Below are 25240 nucleotides of genomic sequence, written 5' to 3'. Positions count from 1 at the left end.
TATATATATATATATATATATATATATATATATATATATATATATGTTTAGTTTGAAAAATATAGCTCATCGGAAAACTTTGATCTATTACTATATAAATTTGGTTAATCTCCTCTATTAACTTTACCATTCCTTGCGTACAGGAGTTCCACTCTACCTCGACTTTTGAAAATGGCTTTTTTTATAGACAGTTTTTTAAACATATAACCATTTCTTGTTTTTATAGCTCTATTCATTAAAATTTGAATACACTAAATACAATGTAACTCATTTATTTAATCAAGCAATATTTTGTAGGAAGTTGTATACCTATTAAAACATAATTTTGTGATATTTTCCCAAAAATATATTTTTAGAAAGGTTTGTCTCTAGTTTTCCACACTATGCAGCATGGGTAAGTAAAAAAAAAAATAAAATCATTGATAGGAGAAAAAAAGAATCTGATAAAGCATTTTTTTTCTTTTTGTCAAAGAGAATATGCTCAAATTTGTTACTCTTTTGACATCTCAGTCTCTAGTTCACTTACTGTACATAACAATGGAAACATATGTTTATATAAATTCTGATCTTATTGCTGGAAAAAAATGAAGGGTGATAAACATTGGGATGGGATCAAAAGGAGAAAAAAAACACTGAGCATGTGCTCAAAACCTTATTTTTTTTAATGTTCTAAGCTTATTAACCAGAAAAGCAGGCAATAGTGACATATCTGCTTAAAGAAGATTTATACTAATTGGTGATTAAACTAAAAAGCTACAGAGCTGAGCTAAAATAAAATGCATTTACTTTGTTGATTATTGAAAAGAGTGTTTCCTGATTATAACCGTTTGCATTATAATTTTGTTGTTGGCATTAATATTCCTAATAAATTTGTTGATTATATAAAGACAAACCTCTCTTCTTCACTGTCAAATGATAGGTTTCATAAAAAGAAGGATGTCCTGAGATTTACACCGTCTTTGGTTTTGTTTATACACAATGTAAGATTCACCAAATCCGCTTGATCTCATTGTTCTTGGCTGCTATTTAAAGGTGTATTTCTGTCAGATTTTGTCTTCTCACTGTCTTTTATTAAAGAGTCCTCTAAACTGGAAATGTAAATTTTCTGTGATCGTTAAAAGAAGAGAGCATGTTTGGTGATCTCCGTCAAGTTGAGTTATGCTTCTAATTGTAGCAATCCAAAGCTTTGCTTTTCTTGTGTTCCAACCTCGCCTGCATTCACTTTTCTTTCTGTGTACGTTTTCACACTGTCCTCACATCATGTTGTTTGACATTCCATCTCTATTCAGTTTAGCATTTTCAAGTCTCAGTGGAGGGGTGGGAGCAGTGCTTAGAGCTGTCGCCTCTCAGTGAGAAGTTTGCAAGATCACTTCCTGGTTGGGGACCTTTCTAGGTGGGGTTTCCTTGTTCTCTCTGTGCAAGTGTGGGTTTTCTTTGGGTACTCCAGTTTCTTCCCACAGACCAAAAACTTGAATGTTGGGTGAACTGGTAACTCTAAACTGTCCCTAGGTGTGGGTGGGAGTGTGAGTGATTGTGTTGTCTTCATGTGGCCCTGTGATGGACTTGTGACGTGGTCAGGGTGTACCCTGCTTCTCGCACAGTGACTGCTGAAAATATGCACAAGACACAACTTTCCAAATATAACCAGCAGAAAACAATCTTTGGTGTCATAGTTTTCCCTCAAATAAAGGGTTAAAATACAACGAACTGTCTTGTAAATAGTATTACTATTATTATAATTATTTTTAAACTCTTTGTAAGTTGTTTTCACAACATTTTAGCTGGACTGCTGCAGTGCTTAAATGTGTACTGTGGTGAAGTCCAGGTTTGGAGGGCAGAGCAGAATTTATGACTTGGGTTGTTTGTCCATAGAGTCTTTACTTTGTACACAATGTTTCTATTGTCATGGGAAATATAGTTGGCCTTTATGCAGCATTAGTCTTAACTACCGACAGGTTAATATATCCTATTTTTCAATGCGCATGTGAACAACAATATTTAATGCAAGTAATAAATCTGTATTGACTTGATTTTTCTACTGTCATAACATTAATGGTAGAAAAAGCAAAGCAGCTTCATGGCTGAAAATATATCCCCAACTTGGCAAATTCTCAAGAGAAGCAGAATAACAATTGCTACTTGGTCTCTGCCAGAAGCCACACTCAAAACAGATTTTCTGGCTGACTCACTTGTCTGTTGCACATTTGTCACTGTTAACAGAACACTCCCAGCTGCTCCTCTGTCTGCAGCCCTTGGTCCTTTGGGTATTGACTGTTGGAGTGTTTGTTTATTACAGCATGTTTATTTTTGATCTACTCATTTTTTCACATATTACCAACACACAGCAATAACATATCAAACATTAGGAGTTGGAAAAAGTCTTGTATGCTCATTCATCCAGGTAGATAACAACACAAAAGGTTAAATTGTGTCATCATGGACCAGTTCCTTTAAGGAACAGTTTAAAGGAACTGGTCCAGATGACACGATTTAACCCTCTTTTTCTTATTAGGAGTTGGATTTTAAGTAAAGACTTCTTGCATTGATTTAAACATGTCATTAAAGTGGTCTGAACTTTCTTTTTCCTCAACACCTGCAAAGTTTTCTTTTGTTTACTTGTTTCTGGGATTAAAGTATGACTATGCCGGTTGCTAGGCTATCTCCTTGGCGAAGGATATCCTTGACACCGTATCGATTTTTATCCCCCTCCTCACATATGGTTTGAATCAATTCATGGGCCGTTTTGTGAGATGCATTGATCTCGCTTGTCTTCACTTATCTTCATCAACAATCAATGAATATACAACAAGGGTCAATGTACTGTCTTCTCATTTGGTGACAGAGCTATTTTTTTCTAGCGAAGCCTCTTTTAGTGTAGTAATGCATGTTGTAGACACGTTGCCTTTGTGATTTTTTTTTTTTGTAAAAAGGTTATTATTGTAAGATACCAGAATTAGAAAGTTACCAGTATTTTTTTAAGTGTTGAAAACAGTACATGAAATAAATGTCATGTCACTTTTCATGTTTTTTTGCAGCACTGAGTAAAATGAGGGAGGGAAAAGTAGAGGTCAATCAATGATCAGTGTTTAATAGCTGATGCTAATCTTTAGAAACCAGGGCAAGTTATAGCTAATTTATAAATTGGTTTGTTTTTGTTCAGTGCCTAATATTAATATAATAATCAGTTTAACATTCACACACACCAAAGTCTACTAGATTTTGTGAGGAATATATTAGGAACAAGCAGCCTGTAGTTTAGACATCCTAGTGTAACATTTCAAATTTTTTTAATCTGAAAACTCTTCTCTAATAAATTTACTAAATAATAATTAAAGGTTTACTATGTTTCCTGGTAAACACCATATAATTGTTTTAAAAGTTAGCGTAACATGTCAAGACACAACACTGCTTTTCAATTTCTTTTTGTCCAATTTTGGTAAGTCTACATGTACTGTAGCTCCAGTTTCCAGTTTTTAGTTGACAGGAATGGCCTTTTGCTGCTGTAGCCCATCTCCTTCAAGGTTGCACATGTTTGTTCAGAGATGGTGTTCTGTGGATCTTTATATGTAATGAGTGGTTATTGTTCCCTGTCATGAAGTGCAAAGGGAGAATTGGAACTACCCTCCGTTCATCCGTGTGTGCATGTTATGAGCATTATAACTTGAAAACTAGGTGAGGTACCAACTTCCATTTTGGTGTGTGGCAACATCTAGGCATCAGAAATGTTCCTTTCGACAAATGGGTTGCCACTCAAAATCCAAGATGGCTGCTTCCATATATGTGTGTATGTTAACCTTGTGAGCTAAATAACTTGAAAATTAAGCAACATTCCAACTTCCATTTTTGTGTGTGGCTGCATGGCTGCATGTACAGTCACTACTGAAAATTTAATTGCCACGTGAAAATCCAAGATGGCCACCATCATGTCTATATGTAAACTGACCACCTCATATCAGTTGAGGAAACTGTGCTTCCTAGTTTTTATAATGCTTAAAGTATAGTTTCCTCAAATGATTGGGGTAACCAAATATTAGTCTAGTGTGGCCAAGGTCACCAGTGCCCCCCCTGCCTCCACCATTGCATTGGTGGTGGATAAAATTGCTCCCTTCATTTGACAGAATCCACCACTCTGTGCTGTTTTGGACAAACAAACAAACAAATTTATCTTTTCTTATACACAATCTAACTCCTCCCCACTTAAATATCTTTCTCTTAAAACAATAAGGTTTACTTGCATTCTCTTTTCAATGTCGGTCCAGAAAAACACTCATCTCGAAAGCTACAATCATTCACTTTATCTCTCAGTGATGGGAGACATTGACGTACTGCTTGTTTGAGCTGCTGTTGCCTTTCCGTCATCTCAAACTACTCTGGCTGTTCTCCTTTGACGTTTGACATTAACAAAGTTTTTGCTCACAGAAAAACACAGCAAGTCATTATGAAGTACTGTACACAAACATGAATGCACATTTCCAGCAGGACTCAGGCTTGTTCGAGCACATAGCTATGCAGGCCCTTAATGTCATTACATGAATAGCAAAAAAAGGTTTTGTGTCACCTTCAAAGACAGTACGATACAAATATATGGTGTTTTATCATTTTACTGTCAGCACAAAGACTGAAAAAACATTTTGGCATTTTAACATTACCTCTTGTGCCTTGACACAATTACAATTTGACGCAACAAATTTTTTTAAAATATAATTTGTACTACGTTGCTTTGTATCACAGAACTACAGTAAAATATTGGTTTGATTTGTTGAATAGAAAATTAACCATCACATTAACCTTTTAAAGTTAAGTATGTTAGACTGGTACATGACATGTATGAGGACAGCAGGACAGTGATGAGATGTACTGTAGGAGTGACAGTTAGCTTCAAGGTGGAGGTGGGAATGCATCAAGGATCGGCCCTGATCTTATTTGCTCTGGTGATGAACCGACTAACAGATGAGTTCAGGCAGGAATCCCAGTGGACTATGATGTTTGCAGATGACATTGGGATCTGTGGTGAGAACAGGTAACAGGTGGAAGAGAACTTGGAGAGGTGGAGGTATGCACTAGAAGAAAGAGGAATTAAAGTCAGCTGTAGTAAGACAGAGTACGTGTGAATGAGAGGAAGGCCGGTGGAACAGTGAGGCTACAAGGAGCAGAGCTCACAAAGGTGCAGGAGTACTTGGGGTCCACTGTCCAGGAAAATGGGGGAATATGGTAAAGAGGTGAAAAAGAGATTCCAGGCAGGAAGGATGGAGTGGATGGAGAAAAGTTTCTGGAGTGATTTGCGACAAAATTATGTCAGCAAAGGTCAAAGGAAAAGTTTACACGACAGTTGTGAGACCAGCTATGTTGTATGGTCTGGAGACAGTGGCATTGACAAAAAGACTGGAGAAAGAACTGGAAGTGGCAAAAAAGAAGATGTTGAGGTTCTCCTTAGGAGTGACAAGGATGGATAAAATTAGGAAAGAGATCATCAGAGGTACAGCCCAGGTTGAACAACTGGGAGATAAAGTTAGAGAGGCCAGACTGAGATGATTTGGACATGTCCAGAGGTGGGACAGTGGGTGTATTGGTAGAAGGATGTTAGAAATACAGCTGCCAGGAAAAAAGACAAAGAGGAGATATATGGATGCTGTTAGAGAGGACATGGAGGTAGTTGGAGTCAGGACAGAGGATGCAGGACAGAGGGAGATGGAGGAGGATGACTCGCTGTGGAGATCCTGAAGAGGGAAAATCCAGAAGAAGATTAACCTTTTAAATTTAATTTAATTACCCAGCTTATAGTTTGTGTTGCTGTATCAATCAATCAGGTTTTTTTATGTTTGAATTTTTCAATCTGACTTTTTCACCAAATATTTTATTTTACAATATGTTTAGTCCAAAAAATTGTAATTCTCTGTGTTCATGAACTAAATCAAAATAGGCATAACATTCTTGTTGCATACGTCACAATGGATTTTCCAAAATTTTGTTGGAAATCCACAAAATAGACATAAAGATAATTTTGTCCATAGATTCTGTAAAAGTGTGAGTCTGCTTTTGGTTTAGCTCATATTTTGTACATGGATGGCCCGCGTGGTTTCCAGAATGATGAGCAGGGATTCTGACATTTTTGTGAAGTTATGTAGGAGGACAGGTTTAGTGTGGATGAATCATGTCTGACCTATGACTGATGGACACAAATTCCTGTCAGCCTTCACCTCCATCTGCTTTTTCCTTCTTTGCTTCCATTTTGCCAGTGTGCTCTAAAATAAACAGTACCAGCTACAGTCTCTTCAGCTGAAGCATATATTTCATATTTGACAAGTCATGCACACACGCACTATGCTCATTTTTGTCAATCTTGCTACAGTAATTTTTTAGTCATTTTTGATGAAGTAGTACACTGCTGGAATAAGAATTTTTGGCCAAGCTGCAAGACTGTGAAGGGACTGCTAGAACAATTTAGTTCCCCGCCCCCATCCCAATAATATCTGTGGCAGCCACTAAACCTTTTATCAGGTTTGAACTTTATTACAGAGGTTAGAAATGGTTTTCTGGTTTTCCATAAAGAAAATTAGGTCCTCTTGTGCTTTCCTTGAAAGAAGACTTTTGTCATGCAGGAAATTCAATGGAAGTCAACTACAATACTCTGTAATGTAAATGCTTTTGCCACATTTTCCCTAATCTTCACTGGAACTATCACTGTCAAGCTTTAGATCACACATTCAAAAGTTTATGATTGCCATGATTTAAAAAAAAAAAAATCTGTCCTAGCCAATCAAAACAAGTTAGAAAGATGTCAAGAAACTTATGATATGGAAGTAAATATGTGTCGCTAGGATTTGAATTAAAAATGCCACTGAAATTTTAATGTTGTGTGTTTGCATTTAATTTTTCATTGTCAAAATATATTCAGAATACATTTTTAACCAAAAAAAAAATAGTCATTGTCATTTATATTTGAAATTTCATGTTATTTTCACTTCAAGCTAAAAATTCACATTATTTCAAAGTGATCACATTTTCAATAGCTGTTTTTCAGTTGAACTTTTCAGCGTTAAAAAAAAATTGGCATAAAAAAATCAACCTTTCAAAATTCAAGCTCAATATTTTCAGTGTCCTGAGATTCAACTGCCTCAATTTCGCTGTCTGAAATTCAGCGTCTAAAAATTCAGTGTTAAAAAGGCAGGGTTACTTCAGGTCACAGAGATTAGCAAAGGATGTCAGAATCCAACACCCACATCCGCTTTCTTAGTCACGTGACGATACGCTTGTTGCGCTCATTTTGAAGGAAAACAGCATGTCCGAGGCTTTCATGGAAGCTAACCCCAACTCAACGGTAAGTTTAGTGCTTTCATTTTTCTGTAGTATAGTTTATGTAGTATTGAACTTCCTGCGCAAAAAAACAAATACAGACAAATGAAAGCATTAAACTCACCATTGAGTTATCGTTAAGCTTCCATGACCTCCCCGGACATGCTGTTTTAATTCAAAATCACCGCGACAAGCGTAACGTCATGTGACTAAGAAAGCGGATGTGGGTGTTGGATTCTGACATCCTCTGCTAATGTCTGTGACCTGAAGTAACCCTGCCTTTTTTTACGCTGAATTTTTAGACGTTGAATTTCAGACAGCGAAACTGAGCTAGTTGAATCTCAGGACTGAAAATATTGAGCTTGAATTTTGAAAGGTTGATTTTTTTTTTTTAATGCCAATTTTTTTTAACACTGAAAAGTTAAACTGAAAAACAGCTATTGAAAATGTGATCACTTTGAAATAATGTGAATTTTTAGCTTGAAGTGAAAATAAATGAAATTTCAAACATATAGAAATAGTGACAATGAATTTTTCTTTGGATAAAAATATATTCTGAATATATTTTAACACTGAAAAATTAAATGTGAACATAGAACATTAACATTTTAGTGGCATTTTTAATTCAAATTCTAATGGCACATATTTACTTCCATATGATGTCTTTTATCTGAAACAGTTTAACATATAAATTTAACTGGGGGTATTTATAGATGGTAAAAAAAAAAGTGTGTCGGAGTATTGTAAAAATAAAACTGTTTTTTTTCCCCCAATGCTGATTTTAATAAATGTTCTGCAAATAAAAGTTTGTTCTTTCTGTAGAATGTTTCAAAACTGAGACATGTCAGCTTAAATTTGGCCACTTTTTAAAGTTCCTAAAGTTGTCAAATTTTTACCAAAAAGCCAATTAACCCCCGAAGGTCTTGTTAAAACAACTTTTTTTTAAATATCCTTATATCTTACATCATAGTCTATTTGACTTTTACGTTAGGTGACATATAATTATTTATTCAAATATATGTAGTACAAGCAAATTATTGCAAAACAGTCTAAATACCTTACATTCTAAGAATTTTTGCTGCAGAAAACAACAAGAAAAAACTAAACAAATAATAAAAACAGATTTCTACATTCAACAAGTAGAAATATGACAGCAGTTTTTTAAGGTGCATTTTATATTTTGTCCATCAGCTTATTTTTATTTCAGACTGTATTCTGTTAATGTATCTTCACATGATCCTATATATTTGCATTTATCTGTATTGTTTAGGCTTTACCATGTATCTGTTTTAAGAATTAGGGTTTCATCCTAAAAATAGCTGGAGGTGTCTGTATTTGTGTAAAAATCAATTTCATGCCATCTCATCTCCTTTTGGTTGGAGTTTTAATAGCGATGGATTTCCTTTAATCTGTGTTGTATTCTCCTACATACACTCAGCCATTAATACACCATAATCTGCCATCTCCGGGACCACAGTTGAGCTGTTGTTTAGCGTCTTCTGACCTGTTGTACAGACTTTGGTCTATTGACTCCCTGTGGATATTTGACAAGAGGTCAGCTAGAGTGTTATCTCCTTTCCTTTATCATCTCATTTCTCCGTTTACTCATCCCTCCATCACATCATTCTGTCAAGGTGGTTTCTTGAAACAAATTATTCTTTGGGTTCTAAAAGGCCAGATGCTCAGGGACACATGCTCAAAACAACTGTTGAAAAACCATCACTATCTGACACAGTCCAAGAAAATTTAATTTGTTACATACCCCACTAGGCCCAGGTGGGACTCTAAACCTTCTGGTTTTCAAGGACTTTTATTTTGTTTAGTTTTTGCTTAGTGCCACCGCTGTTCCCCATCAGGCTTGTGGTGTTTTGCCCTCATACATTAATTTAAATACATGGAAAATATTTTTTTCTAAGGCTGTCATCTTCTTGCTGTTTTTAAACTAAATGCGTCCTCTTGGTTGTTTTATAAGACATTACTTATAAAAAAAACCACTGCAATGGGCTTCGATTTTCTTTATGTTGGCATCATCTTTACTGTTGTTTTATAGACATGCACACATTAAGACAGTGATGTACATATTCAAAGAGGGCTATACATTAGCTATAATAAGGGAGTTTTAATACGTTTTGCAGCAGAAATTTGCTATTTTTTAAGAGTGCAGTTACAGTATATTGTCTACAGCAATTCAATGACAAAAAGACGTGAGAATAAGCTATTTTTAACTGAAGAAAGGATGTTTAAATTTAAATCAGAACTTTTTTCTTTCAGGTACAAGTTGATACGAAGACGAGTCATCTGGTTAATAGGGCAATGGATCTCTGTCAAGTTCAAATCTGACCTTAGACCTTTACTGTATGAAGTGATCCTGAGCCTCATGCAAGATCCTGACCTTGTGGTAAGTCAGCTACACACAAAGTTAACTGTAGAAAATATTTTTTTTGTTATTCATATATTTTACTTAAATTGCAAGGAAGGACTAATTAACCACACAGATTTTATCTGTGCTCCTTTGTCCTTCTCCTCTTCCCGGTATTGTATTCAGGCATTTGGTTTGTTGTAAACATTGTTTTTAGGCTGTGAAGACTGAAGAGAAATTGATGAAATGAGAAAACATTTAGCTGCTACATTACATCAGTCAGGTGGCTTTACTGTACAACGTTCATCAATCATCAGTGACAAGTTTGAGACATGGCTCAATATTACCTATAAAAACTAATTTACTGTATTTTAGTGTAAATGGCTCAATGATGAGAAACTAGAAATGCATCCGGACAAACGGCAACCTCATCTCTTTAGAACTTTTCAGAATGAGGGTGTTGGTATGTTAGTTTGCAACAACAAAATACACCAGCACACTGCATTTTTCTAAAATAGACTATTTAAGTTTAGAGCTTTTTGCCAAAACCTAAACTTTTTCCACCCTCGTTAGCAGATACGAATTGTTGTGGACTTCACAGTATTCTGTCTGGGTCAGACAACAATGTTTAAAACATCCTGATTTTAAAAAGTCTCTTCTCTTCCTCCAATTATTATTGCATCCTTAGGCAGAGAGGAAGGTCAATACTGTTTTCTGCCCTTGTTGCCAACTTTCCAGATACATAGTTAAATTAGAATTGTCACAGATTTGTCATTTTGTTTCTCAACTTATTATTAGAAACTTTTTAAAAGTTGTATTATTGTTGCAAAAATAACTAAAACATTTTTAATATAAAGCAAAGCCTTCTGTTGTTCAAGTACAATCAGCTGTGCCTTATCTGATTTCTTGTTTGGGAAAAGAGGCTGTTATCGTTCTAAAAAGTCATACTCAATTTAAATTACATTTCACCTTGATTTAATTTCATTAGAGCTCTTGATTCTTGTTTTTTTTTTTTAATTAAAGAATGTGAAATGTTTGATTCAATAGTTAAATTCAAAGAAATCAAACTTTCAGCCCCATTAAACTCTTGGTGAACCTCATTTTTCATCATGTATTCCTTCATAATTTGTATTTAAGAAATGTGTTTTCAGATATATGTTCATTTGCATTTCGTGTGTCAAGTACGTACAGTGTAATGTGATTATATTGCAAATCTCTGCCAAGGCAAAATATAAAGTGGGGGTGCATGTTGACATTGGTTTGTGTGCATGACACTAAGATGACACACATACTGTCAGGCAGAATTTCATGAAACTGTATGAAGAGGTGGAACCTGAGCATTCCTTAATATTTTATGTGTATTTGAGGTCAAAGTACAGTACATGTTGACAAGAACTACCTGTCAAAATTTCATGAATGCTGGTGAATAAGTAGGCAAGAGACAAACCCAACAAATGTTGGTGTGTACATGAATCTTTTCAGGAATTTATTGTGAAACAGGGATTTGTCTTTATTTCTGATAAATATTCAGATTGCCCTGTAGCTCAGATCATAACATGACACAAACGCATAAGTTTTTGCCCATGGTAACACTAAAGCTACATTTAAATATATATATTTATATATATATATATATGTGTGTGTGTGTGTGTGTGTGTGTGTGTAATAGAACAATGCACAATAAATTACCTTCTTTTTTAGCTTCAACACTAATTTCATGACTCCAGTTGTGACATATGTAATGCGTCCTCTGTTTTGTATGCTTTAGTAGTAGCCTTTTCACACAGCACTTTGATGCCCTCTTGTGCATTGGGATCATGTGTTAAAGCACGTAGCAGGAATGGGACATTTTCCTGTAATATGCTTCTCAGACAGCAGCTGAGGAAAGCATAGAGGCTAACTGAAATGGTTATCTGAAGTGGGAGATGGCAAAAGCCGCACACCACTCTTGCACTTTTCTTGCTCAGTTGATTTTGCAACACCTGCTTGCTGGACTTAAACACACCAATGTGTCATTTAGTTTCCACTGTTTGGCTTGAATGATCAAAAGGAGAAAAATACATTAAACACTCCAGTTTTGTGTTCACAATACATAGAATACTACATTTAACATTAATCCGCTAACTGCTAAGACAACGGTCAGCTAGTTTGCTTCACACATTTTTATCTCCTTCCAGTAGAAGCTGTGTCAACCAGTCACATTTGGTCATGTGTACACATAGCAAGCCAGTACAATAGCTTACCTTCGACTTGACTCTACTGCATCGACCAGTCACGTCTTGTCGTGTATACATAGTAAGCCATAACCGCTGCATAATGGGCTCTTTGAGGCATGGCCACAACAGACAGGAACAAGCTTGTGAATTTTGACTTAAAGTTGGCAAGGCATCATTTATCAGAAGCTAATTCCGCTAACAATTTTCCAAGGTTTACAAAAACACTAACCTGCTGAATGAAAAATTAACGTTAAATTAGCGTTGGCTGTCGCCTGGGCAGATTTCTGTCACCTGTGTTGCTGGTCGAAGCAGACGGCCAGTTGTCCTGAGCCTGGTTCTGCTGGAGGTTTATTCCTGTTTAAAGTTGTTTTTTCCTTTCCACTGTTACCTTTATGCTTGCTCAGGATGGGAGACTGCGTCCAAATGAAGATTCAACACATCTGCTGGCTTCCTTCCTTAGATAGATAACTTTTACAAATTGGCTTTTGTATCTATGGGAATGTTTTTGTACAGTGCCCTGAGACAACTTCTGTTGTGATTTGGTGTTATATAAAGAAACTGCACTGTAAAAATGAGGAGGGGAAAAAACATGTCTAAAGCCATTCAATCTAATGATGATACAGGGATTAAACAGATGCTGCTTTTAACCAATAAAGAAAACCACATTTATAGTTTGACCCAATCAAAGCAGAGCAGGGCAGGTCATGCTGTCTGATACACGGTGAGTTCAGAGCAGAGAGAGACTGCAGGTAAAAGTTCCAATCAGCATTTACAGTACTTTTTTTAAAGAGTATGCCCGGCTATCCTAAGAAAACTGCCTAAGCCCCTATGAAGGTGATGACATGTAATAAATAAATAAATAAATTTAATTATTAGACACAATTGAGCCTCTTGTCATTAATGTATTCAGCAGATGTATTATTTTTGGGATGTTTCCAACCAATTACTGCACTTATACATACAGCTGTTCAACCATCCCTCAACCATCGCCGATATTTATGTATTATGTACTTATATTTATCTTAAATTTCTAAATTTCAGTTGAGGTGGCATTAAAAAGGTCTTAACATTTCTTAAATCTGACTTGCTGAAACATGCAGATGTCTTGTGTGTGTGTGTGTGTGTGTGTGTGTGTGTGTGTGTGTGTGTGTGCGCGCGCGCGTATGCATTCGTGTGTACATGTGTGTGTTTAGTTTGCCAATTTATTTTTTTCCCAGTAACTTTTGGGTATATTTAAATTTGACCAGTGATATTCAATTACTAGATGGCCCATTTACCACCATTTAATCCTCCAGTAACGCTAAATAAATATGATGATTACTCATGCTATAAATTGGAAATTACTCTAAGGTTTATGAGGGTAATTATGGCCTTTAGAGTTTCAGTGGATTTTTCCAACACAAGCTTACTTTTACATCACTGACCAGTTCGTCGATCATGTTGTGTTTCTCAGTCGATATTACTTGGTTCAGTTTGATACGATTTGACATAATTAATTATTGATCATGAACTTTTAAAGATGCTAAAGGGATAAACAACCCTCCATCAGTAAGTATTAATTATCAAGATATATGGTTGTTTACAGTGGTCAATGTAGCTTGAATGGTAGTGAATCTAAAGTTTTGTCTGCAATAACTTGGATTGTATAAATTGTCATGTCAATCATTATTAAAAAGTCATTCAGGTTTAACCCAATAAGAGTTTACTTGTTTGCTTTCCTAAGTTTACTGTTTTACGCTCATACTTGAGTAATTTAGATTATGAATTGTATGTAGAGAGATGTTCTGCACTGTATCTGGATTAAAATGTACGTTAAATTGTATTTATAATAATTTCAGCCATTGTGGCGTTTGGCTTCAACATGCGGGTGTAGCCATGCTGCGCCATCATCTCCAACATCTCGTAGTTATTTCACTCCTTTCTTGTAAGTGAGTAAACTTTATTTATGTAGCACTTTTCATAGATAGAATCACAAAGTGCTTTACAGAAATAAAAAATACAGGTTGAATTTAAAACAGAAACAATAAGAGCACAATTCTTACCATCTTCCCTGTCCCTGCTGACGAAAAACAGGCCCAAACCATGATGCTGCCACCACCATGTTTGACAGTGGGGATGGTGTGTTCAGGGTGATGAGCTGTGTTGCTTTTATGCCAAACATATCGTGTTGCATCGTGGCCAAACAGTTGGATTTTGGTTTCATCTGACCAGAGCACCTTCTTCCACATGTTTGATGTGTCTCCCAGGTGCTTGTGGCAAACTTTAAACAACACTTTTTATGGATATCTTTGAGAAATGGCTTTCTTTTTGCCACTCTTCCATAAAGGCCAGATTTGTGCAGTGTACGACTGATTGTTGTCCTATGGACAGACTCTCCCACCTCAGCTGTAGATCTCTGCAGTTCATCCAGAGTGATCATGGACCTCTTGGCTGCATCTCTGATCAGTCTTCTCCTTGTTGGAGATGAAAGTTTAGAGGGACGGCCGGGTCTTGGTAGATTTGCAGTGGTCTGATACTCCTTCCATTTCAATATGATTGCTTGCACAGTGCTCCTTGGGATGTTTAAAGCTTGGGAAATTTTTTTGTATCCAAATCTGGCTGTAAACTTCTCCACAACATTATCTCAGACCTGCCTGGTGTGGTCCTTGGTCTTCATGATGCGCTCTGCGCTTTGAACAGAACCCTGAGACAATCACAGAGCAGGTGCATTTATACGGAGACTTGATTACACACAGGTGGATTCTATTTATCATCATCAGTCATTTGGGACAACATTGGATCATTCATAGATCCTCACTGAACTTCTGGAGTGAGTTTGCGGCACTGAAAGTAAAGGGGCCCAATAATATTGCACGCCTCACTTTTCAGTTTTTTATTTGTTAAAAAAGTTTGACACATCCAATAAATTTCATTCCACTTCACGATTGTGTCCCATTTGTTGTTGACTCTTCACAAAAAATTAAAATTTTATATTTTTATGTTTGAAGCCTGAAATGTGGCAAAAGGTTGAAAAGTTCAAGTAGGTCGAATACTTTCGCAAGGCACTGTATTTTAAAAAATGAGCTACAACTTTGATTTGCATGTAACATATAAATATTGTAATAAATATTCTATCAGACAGTAATAGCTCATGGCACGGGCCATCAGTTGACAATGATTGTTGTCTGAGTGGCAAAATAAAACAGTTTGGAGCTACAGAACATGTCTTGCCAGCACCCCTTCTTCCATAGAAATTGATTTTTAAGTTGATAACTTACATTACATGCTTTGTTCAAATCTACAGTGGGCGTGTCTTTGAGAAACAAAAATATCTTCAAGAGGTGCAAAATTATTCGATAATTTAACACATCCCAGAAGGCTGCGATGCAAAGACGTGTGCACTGTTTATTCTCATCAATCAGCGGCATTAATGAGCCGATTCATTAGTCATGGATGCCTGTTGCTTTCACTGGGCCTGTTTTCTGCTCCTTGTCTCTTTTCGTGAAATATCCTGTCTTACAGCTGCAAACTTAGCTCATGTTTAATGACAAACTTTGAGTCAAAGCTAAAGCAGTTTAGTGACACATTAAAGTGCTATTTTCAGGCCACTTTTCATTCAACTTTTCTAAAATTGTTAAGCATCAGCTTGTGTTTCAAGCTTATCCCATATTTTGCTGACTTTATTTCCCTCGACTGTCGAAAGACTTTAAGGGATTTCAAATGTGAAAATTTTTTATTCAAATAGTTTTTTTAATTATTTTCCTCCATTATATTTAACATTTTGATAGACACATTTCTTAAACTGCTGATTATTGCAGCGATTGGTTTAAACTAGAAATAGACCGCAAGCACAGAACTTAACAGATGCATTAAAGAAACGTAATGCACATTTTTATTCCATCTATGTATCTTACATTTGATGGCTATTTCTTTACAGTGTTGCTCATTATGCAAAAACTGCTTATAGTAGTTGTAGTTTTTTTAAATAAGCCTTCTATAGTTATAATAGTTAAAGACACAGTGAATTAAGTAAAATTTAAAGCATGTATTATTTTGCATTTTAATTAACACACATTTTGTCATAATGCAGTTTTAAATATTAAACAGGTTCATGCTAAATATTAAATCTTACTCAAATTTTTGCATAATTTATTATTGAAGTTGTTTTTGTTGTAACCATGGCACAAGTTTAACTAGTGACTTGTAGATTTCACAGAATAGTAATAATAATAATAATGAATATGCTTTTGGCTATTCCTCTTTAGAGGTTGCGTCAACGAGTCATCCTCCATCTCTGTCCTCACTCCAACTACTTCCATATCCTCTAACTGCATCCATATATCTCCTCTTTGACTTAATAGTAAATAATAATAATTGCTGATTTCTTTTTCAAGTTTAAGTTTCAAATAAGACACCACATGATTTTTTTTTGCTCATATTTAGTTTATTTTGTCTTACTTTCCCTTCATTTTTTATAATAGCCATTTTATATGTTTATGTTTTTATGCGTTTACCTTTTTATGTTTTGTTTATGTTTATGTTTTTAAACACAGTTTGTTCTTGGTAAATTTTCCAATGGCAATATAATACCTTAAATGAGACTCCTAAATTGTTTTATTATTTTTTTAGTTTTTGTGAAAACTTAATAACTTAAAAAAAAAATACAAGTCTGGGCTTATTACATAAAAAACATTTCAAATAAATTTTATTTTTATTACTATAAATTGAAATATTACATACCGTATTGTGGTTTACATTTAATTATCAGTTTGAATTCAGACTAAAGGGCTTTTGATCAGATAGGAAAATATAAGTAGTTAATCTTCAAAAAAAAGTTGCTTCTCCAGGATTGATAGGTGCATAGTATATTGTATAAAATAAAATAAAGTAACCTAATTTGATTGTTTTGTTTACAGTAAGATTGGTAAAAGCATGAGCAAACTTTCAAGTAATAAATCTGGTGCTTCCACTACATGAACTGGAGCCCTTGTTAGAAGACAGACCAAACAAACGCACTGGAGCTCAAACCAAAACCACTGAAACTGGCCAAGACCAAGGGAGCCAACTGTATTCAAACCAAGTCAAATAGTTTAATGGGTTTAAAAAGCTAACGGCATCACAGAAGTGAATCCATTGGCACTCTCTAAACTAATTATTATTTATTTAAAAATATTAGTATGCATTTGGGCATGGTGGTTTAGTTGGCAGAGCTGTTGCCTCTCAGCGAGAAGGTTGCCGGATCAAATCCCGACCTGGGACCTTTCTGGGTGGAGTTTGCATGTTCTCTCCATGCATGTGTTTTCTCCGCATACTCCAGTTTCCTCCCACAGACCAAAAGCATGCATGTTAGGCTGACTGGTAACTCTAAATTGTCACTAGGTGTGAGTGAGAGCATGAATGGTTGTTTGTCTCGTATGTCTCTCTGTGTCCCTGTGATGGACTGGAGACCTGTCCATGTTGGCCCCATCTCTCGTACAGTGACTGCTGGACATGGGCAGCAGTGACCCCTGTGGCCTGAAAAGGAAGAAGTGGGGTAAAAGATGACGGATGGATGGATGGATGGATATACATACATAGAGGGGAAGAAAACCAAAAATCTAAATAAATTTTAACACATCATGGGTGCTCTCATAACTGAGACTCTGTCTTTCCCATCCAAAGCTGAGCCTTTGAGTATTCTGTATTTTATCAGAATTTTTTTTGTATAGGACTATTTGATGAAGTTCAAGTTTTGAATTACCATAACAGGTACCATCTGCAGAGGGATTAGTCATTTTATGTGCCTTGGCCCAGAAAAGACCATCACTTTCATCAAGACTGAGGAAAAGACAGCTGTAGCTGCCAGGACGAACTGCTCTGGCCTGTTGCCAATAGAGCAAAGAGCGAGAGTATGTGCTTGATGAAAAACTAGAAACAAATGATGATCCCAGAAGACATCACCAATAGTAATGAGTCCAGGGCATCAAGGTGATGAAAATGGAAAAAAACAACAACATCATGTTCTTTCCAATAAGGGCTACTTCAGTCACGAAAGAGCTTGAATATAATGCCTCAAAAACAGTTTGCACTTTGCTTAAATATGTAAAATGATACATGAGGCGAAGAGCTTCACCGAGAACCCCTTTAGAGTAAACCCAAAGGAGGAAGGCTTGTCTTGTGTTGCATTGTGTGGAGTGTCACTGATTAAAATGGGTGATATGTTGCTCTGGTTGCTGAATAACCGTATGAATAATTTACAAACAGACAGCTTCTACTTTTGTTCTAAGATGCTTGTTATTTAACTTGTTGGTCATTTACACATTAATTACATTAGGAGTGAAATTACAATACAAAGCTTGCATGGCTTTTTTAAAACAAATAAATTGCACTTGTTTACGTTTATCTGTATTTATCTCTATCACTGATTACACACTTATAGAAATCCCTCTCACCAACGCGCCATTGAGATGCATAAATTTTGTGCTTGAAAGAATCAGCAGTAATTGAGTTCTCAGCTCCTCACCTTTTTCTGAACTCATTTACCTTCTTTAATCTCCTCTTCCACCCATCTGATTGCTGTCCCTGGTGAAAATACCCACCCCCGTTGCTCTGACTGCTAGATTATGCTGTTGTTATATAAATGTCATGCTGTAGCTTCTTTTAAAGAATGTGTTTAGCTTTTATTGGCTTTAAACCGGACTGTGTTTTTCATGACACTACAGTTAATTGTTTTAATTACAATTCGGATTCATGCTAAAGCAAAATAAGTTTTCTGCAATAAAAGTTAATGTCTACAATTTCATGTTCTTTCATATTTTTATTTCCTAAAGGTTGAAAAAAAAAACGGTAAAAATTGACAGTGGCTGTTTGTAAAGTTTTTCACAAGACTTTTAAGTTTTTAAAAGGCTGTTTTCAAATAAAGCTCATGTTTTCGAACCTATTTGAAAAGGGGCATTAGGTCTTAACAAGTTTGGTCAAATAGATTTATGTTCTTTGTTATTGTATTTAGGGATGCACGATATTATCGGCATGGTAACGGTATTGTCCGATATTAGTGATAAAGTTAAATATCGGACATTCCATCAAAGTAAGTCACCGATATAAAAGGCTTATGTTTTAAGTAAATTTTTAACTAAAAAAAAAAAAACCTATCAATTATATCTATTAATGCTACTACTTATGCACTTTTCACTGGTCGCTTGTGAACAGATTGAGTTTAGATTTGTGAAAATTTACAAATTTGCACTGTTCGAGTGTTGTCATTGTGTTAGGAGTAAATGTCTTGAATAAATTTGACATTAAACATAATCCAAGTTGAAGTGTTACATCATTTTCAGCCCCCTTTTTGTCATCTGCATTTGGTAACAGGCCAAATTGACAAAGAATAATGTAGTATTTTAATTGCACAGCAGAGAAAGCTATGTAGTCCCTGTAAGTAGGTCTAGAGAAAAAAAAAATTGGTTTTGGTATCAGTTATCGGCCAAACAAGTTTTAACATATTGGCATATCGCATAACGGCCAAAAATCCAATATTGTGCATCCCTAATTGTATTGGTTACAGCCCTGCAGCTTTTGTATTTTTCTATTGTATATCCTGAAATTGTCATATTTATCCATGTTTTAGGTTACTACAAACTCCTAATACAAATACTTTGTAAGTTTAGTTTTCTGTGCAACTTTCTAGTAAAACTGATATTGATATATATTTTTTTTCTCCGTCCTCACAGGTGCGCATTGAAACAGCAACAACACTCAAACTGAATATCCTTTCAATTCTAAGACTTCATATCAATCTGAACTTTAGCTTTAATCAAATTGATCATTTAGATTTGATACATTCTTGAAAACACTGCATTGTTGACTATTTGAAAATCTATCAGTCCGCATGTGTTTAATTGATCCTTTTGTGTTTGGTTTATTACTTAACTCGTTATCACCCGTTGATGACTTTGAGTTCAGGACAGACCAATTCCTTCCAGTGAGTATAATTTTTAAATCATTTTTTTTTCTTCTTTTTTTACATCAGATATTTAAAATAACCAGTTTTCAATTTCACATCTAATGCTGTTTGTTATCTCTGTTTTAGTACCTGGAGTCCATCTTTGGACTTCTGTTTCAACTGTTGCAGCAGGTGACAGAATGTGACACTAAAATGCAGGTTCTTCATGTCATCTCCTGCGTCATCGAGAGAGTAAACATCCAGGTGAGTTATCGAACTAAACTTCTGGATCGTGGGTCACACAATACTTAAATTTCCTAGTTTCACTTATAGGATGGAAATGAAAGTGAGGCAAACTCCTGGTTATTGGAGTCCTTTTGTTAGTAAACGATCAGCTGCTTTAAGCTGGATAAAAATCACCTTTTGGTGGTTTTGACCTGAATTTTTTTTAAAAAGCATGTCTAAGGGAAAATAATTACACAGCTATAAAACATTTGTCACTTTGTGCCCTCCCTGACCACAAACATAAAACAACAAAACGACCTCGCTGATAAACAGACGTGAATCATTTTTCATCGGGATGTACGATTCGACGTAGTCCCGATTCTTCCTAAAGCTTCAGGCCTCAGGCAGCACTTGTTCTGATGTCTGCTCTCATTTACCATTCGAGCACCACTTACTCTCGGCAATGCTTTTGTAACTATAAAGATACCTTTTTTTTCTGGTTATCCATTAAGTCACTAATGCATTTGAATGTCAATCTAAAAATAATGACCTTCCTCTCAACCCCTCATGCTTTTTATTTTATATCTATTCTAAGCACCTTTGCTTAAACAATTCCTTGGTTTACATCTGCTACAGAATTTGCTTTCATGCTAGTGGAATGTCAGTTTGGTTATGTCTTTACCAGTCAGCTGCCCCTGACTAAACCTTCAGAGACTGTGGAGGCCCCATTAATATTCTAGTTCCTCACAGGGCATTTTAAACCCACAGCGTGGCAGCAGTTGGGGGTAAAATGCTAACCAATGAAGCCACGAGTGCAACTTGAGTTGAAATGAACACGATGACAGATTTGAGATTTAGCTCCTTTTCTGCTGTCAATCTCATGAGTGTCACCCTAGGCTGGTTAGCGTGTCTGGTTTTCTCACTTTTTATCTGCTTCCTCAGGGCTGCATGTCGTGTTTCTCTTTTTACTGTTCCCCCGCTCATAACCTGCCCTGTTTGAAGGTGTAATTGAGAAAAAAAAAATCCCAGTGTGGGGTCTGCAGCATGACCACACAGCCACTAAAAAATGGTTAGCATGAAATAAACATGAAAATGACTTGTATTGAAATCATGAATTTGGCGCTATAGTCTATTATAAAGTTGTCTTTAAGCAGAGTAGTTGCACCTACTGTTTTCCCTCATAATTTCATTTGCATTCTGCATAAAATGAGGCATGGTGTGTAGCTACCAGGTATTTTTTTTATTGTTTTCATGTAGAAAAATTATATAAAATACTAATAATGGGGTCTAAATTTATGGAGCACATTCATTGTTAAAAATGTCAAATCTAGTCAATATCTGAATATCTATTTCAGTGTTTTATGGACAGTGAACAAGTCAGCTTTGCTATGAAATGTGGAAATGGTGGCTGTAACAAAAAGGCAGTGGGCAGAGTTGAAGTTACAGGATTTGCTTTCAGAATACCAAGACAAGACTAGAGTACCAATGAGTGCAATAGATCAGGCTGGGCTGTTCTCATCCCAAATAGGAAAGTAGAAATTTTGTAGGTTTAAACCAGAAGAGATAGTCTCTGTATGTGAGAGAGGAATACTGAAGATTGAGCTGCCAGGTAAAAAGGAGGAGAAGGGCACAGAGGAGATTAATGGATGTGGTGCGAATAAAAGGGACATGCACGGCAAAAAAACCCAACAAAAACTGGTCATCTGAAGCGATTTGTGATAATCAGCAGAAAGAAGAGGATACACTACCCAAGGCATGATTTTAGTTTAAATGTTACATAAATTAATGAACAAATTTGGATGGCATTGTATCAGCCAATTTAGCATCCAATTATAAATAGATAAATAAAAAAACATCAGTTTTAGGGATGCACGATATTGGATTTTTGGCTGATATCTGATACGCTGATATGGTAAAACTTATTTGGCCGATAACCTATACCAATATCAATATTTCCCACCCCCCACCCCTAGACTTACTTACAGAGACTACATAGCTTTTTCTGCTGTAGAATTAAAATACTACATTATTCTGCATGGTCTTTGTCAATTTGGTCTGCTACCAAATTCAGATGACAAAAAGGGAGCTGAAAATTATGCTTGGATTATGTTTAATGTCAAATTTTCTCACTGGGCTGTCATACAAAAACTGTGCCTTATAAAAAAAAAACAGCGTTTTTTTATATTGTTGTTATTTTGATGGAATGGCCGATATCCGATATTTAACTTTAACGCAAATATCGTCCGATACCGACACCATGCCGATAATATCGTGCATCCCTAATCAGTTTCCACCGGTTCCAAAAAAGTACTTTCATGTTTTGTAATGATTATATTTGTTTTTACTTTCCCAACATAATTCAAATTAAATACATCTCTGATGTAATTACTTGTAAGTTAGCATTTCTGATGCATTTGAATAAACCCATATAGAGTGTTTTCTGAACTTATGCTTGATTTAGTACATTTTATGCATTGAAATTCCAGTTGACTTCACATCAATTTAGTTTATTCATTTTGGTGACCATACTGACAAATCAATTTCAATGCGTAGCCTAATGTCAATGTTGGCTGATGGTTTGATGTGGAGCTCTTCTAAAATGTTAATAAGAACGTGTTCATTTGAATCTAATACAAAAGCAACATATTTGTCACTGAAACAGAGTATTTTTGTAATGGATGCAAAAATAAAAAAATCCTTATGGTGTCTTTGTTCAATATCACAGTGCATGTAACTACAGTAACTTGGGATGTTATAAAACCAGTTTTATAAACTTGCTTGTGATGTTCAGTGCTGAAAAACTCCGAGCCTTTATTTTCAAATTTACCTCATGATATATGTTTTTTTCACCAGGTGAACCGTCTGCTCAATTAAACTTCTGAATCATGCTTCTATAGATCTGAGCTGCTGTAATATGTGCAAGATGAGGTTGCAAATTGCCTTGCTAAAGGCTTTCTTTTCTTACAAAACGTCTGAATTTGTTGCTTCAGAAATTGTATACATTGTTCAGCAACAGTTATGCTTATACAAATGTGCAGGTTACTTTTCCCATGTGACTTTTAAACTAACAGACCAAGTAGGTATGCATTTTTTGTTCTTTGCATGACAAGTCTCTCACATTTGTTGATCCAGCAACAACAAATGCATACCGACAATGATTTTCTCCTTATTTTCCAGTTGCTGTCTGAGGGCTTTTCAATTTTGACATTGAGCCCTGTCCCTGACATTATGCATAGAAAGATTTATTTGGACTTCCTAAATCTTTTTAACATACTGCACATCATAAATAATATGATATTGAGTCTTTGCAATAATCACACAGTCTTTCAGAAAGCGCTGAACCTTTCATCATTTCTCTTCTGAAAGACCGTGTCTGGGAAGCTCTTGAATTGAATTTCTCTGTGATAAGTGTATTTTGTTTTCTCTTTGTTTTTTCTGCTGCAGATTCGACCATATGTAGGCTGTCTGGTTCAATACCTGCCTCTGCTCTGGAAACAATCAGAAGAACACAACATGCTTCGATGTGCCATTCTTACTACACTTATCCACCTGGTTCAGGTACAGCACTTTAGCTTTCATTTATTGCAGGCTCTATATTGTGCTAGATGGTGCAGTTTTAGTCATTTGTTCTAATGTCGGTCACATTTCCACAATTTTTCTTAAAATTAAAAAAATAAAAATAAATTTGCTGACAGACATTGCTACCCCGATGATTGACGCTGCCAGCCTTAACCTTCAGTTTGATTTGGACCCCTGTGTGGCCGCAGTACTTACTGGCAGCAGACGAATTGTTCAGTTATAATGACAATCCTCCACTGAATAAATAATGCAATACAACATCTGGCAAACTAAATGAGAAGCATTGGGGTGCACTGTAGATGGGCCTTGGATAATTCAGATGCATTGCCCAAAACTAACTTGAGTTTGTTAAAGTATATATAAATGTTATACTCTGCCCAAATTCATGCAAATGACTAAAGAAAAAGACACATCTTTTATTCAGTAGTTTACATGTGATCTTTGTGTACAGCTCCACTCAGCATACAGAAGTGTTGATGGCATGGCCAACATTAAGCATGGGTGGTGTAAAGAGACAGCTGCAGTACTCTAATCTTTTTGCAAAAGCTTGAAGATTTGAGTCTGCAAAATGTGTATTTTGACGTTTTAACTTCAGTCCATCTGGCGCTGCTGCAAACTAATCTTGTCTTCTAATGATCAGATGGCATTAAGTCAATTCTTAAGCTCATAAAAGCAGCCATATTGACTCATTTGTTTCCAAAACTTGGATTCATTTTGCCTGTAAGACATATTTGCTGTTTGTGATAGGGAGACAAGGTTGTGCCAGTTTGGGGAATGAGCAAGGATCTTTCTCTTCTACACCCACATTGATGCAGGAGGGAGCAAATTAATGTCATGCCATCAGTGAAACAGTGTTGACAGTTTTGAAACACTACTCTCGATCCTCTTTGCCTTCATACTAAATAATTCTACTCTAAACACCCCAATGCACACACAAACACACAAGTGCGGTTTTAGTTTCATCTCTTCACAGGACTTTTTGGGAGTGTTTTCTGTGAATATACAAAGTGACATGAAATGTGATGGGTTTGGATGCTTAAAAGGACACATTGGTTAAGTCTTCTTTGACAATCAGGGGTTTGAAGCTATGTGTGTATAAAAATGAAAGCAGTTTCAAATGTAAGGAACATTTCAGAGTGCATTATTCATAACCAGCTTTATATGTGATGGTTTTTGGTAACTGCAGCAGTTTGAGCTATCAAATATATTAGGGATGCACAATATTGGATTTTTGGTCAATATCTGATATGCTGATATGTTTAAACTTATTTTGCCGATAACCGATACGAATAGCAATATTTTTTTCCTAGACCTACTTACAGAGACTACATAGCTTTCTCTGCTGTGGAATTAAAATACAACATTGTCTTTGTCCATTTGGCCTGCTACCAAATGCAGAAACCAAAAAGGGGGCTGAAAATGATGTAACACTTCACTTGGATTATGTTTAATGTCAAATTTATTCATGACATTTACTCCTAACACAATGACAACACTCAAACAGTGCAAATTTGTACATTTTCACAAATCTAAACTCAATGGCGTATGTGACATCATTACATTGTGCTGGCACTGCAGGCGTCCTTGTCACTGGGTTGTCATACAAAAACAGTGCCTTTAATATATACGAGTATATATATATATATATATATATATATATATATATATATA

General features: G+C 35.7%; 1 protein-coding gene across 1 annotated transcript in view; it reads left to right on the top strand.

Moving 5' to 3' along the window:
* ipo11 (importin 11) overlaps window positions 1-25240 on the top strand; it is a 146665-nt gene that overhangs the window by 53447 nt on the left and 67978 nt on the right. Inside the window, exons 16-20 of the mRNA XM_037680985.1 lie at window positions 9565-9691; window positions 19554-19587; window positions 19764-19804; window positions 19913-20029; window positions 23435-23548. Of these exons, the coding sequence (XP_037536913.1) occupies window positions 9565-9691; window positions 19554-19587; window positions 19764-19804; window positions 19913-20029; window positions 23435-23548 (433 nt within the window). The remainder of the gene's footprint in view (window positions 1-9564; window positions 9692-19553; window positions 19588-19763; window positions 19805-19912; window positions 20030-23434; window positions 23549-25240) is intronic.

This window comes from Nematolebias whitei, chromosome 8, assembly GCF_014905685.2.
Source record: "Nematolebias whitei isolate Nwh7 chromosome 8, NemWhi1, whole genome shotgun sequence".
Classification (NCBI taxonomy): domain Eukaryota; kingdom Metazoa; phylum Chordata; class Actinopteri; order Cyprinodontiformes; family Rivulidae; genus Nematolebias; species Nematolebias whitei.
This window is presented reverse-complemented; position numbering and strand designations above follow the sequence as displayed.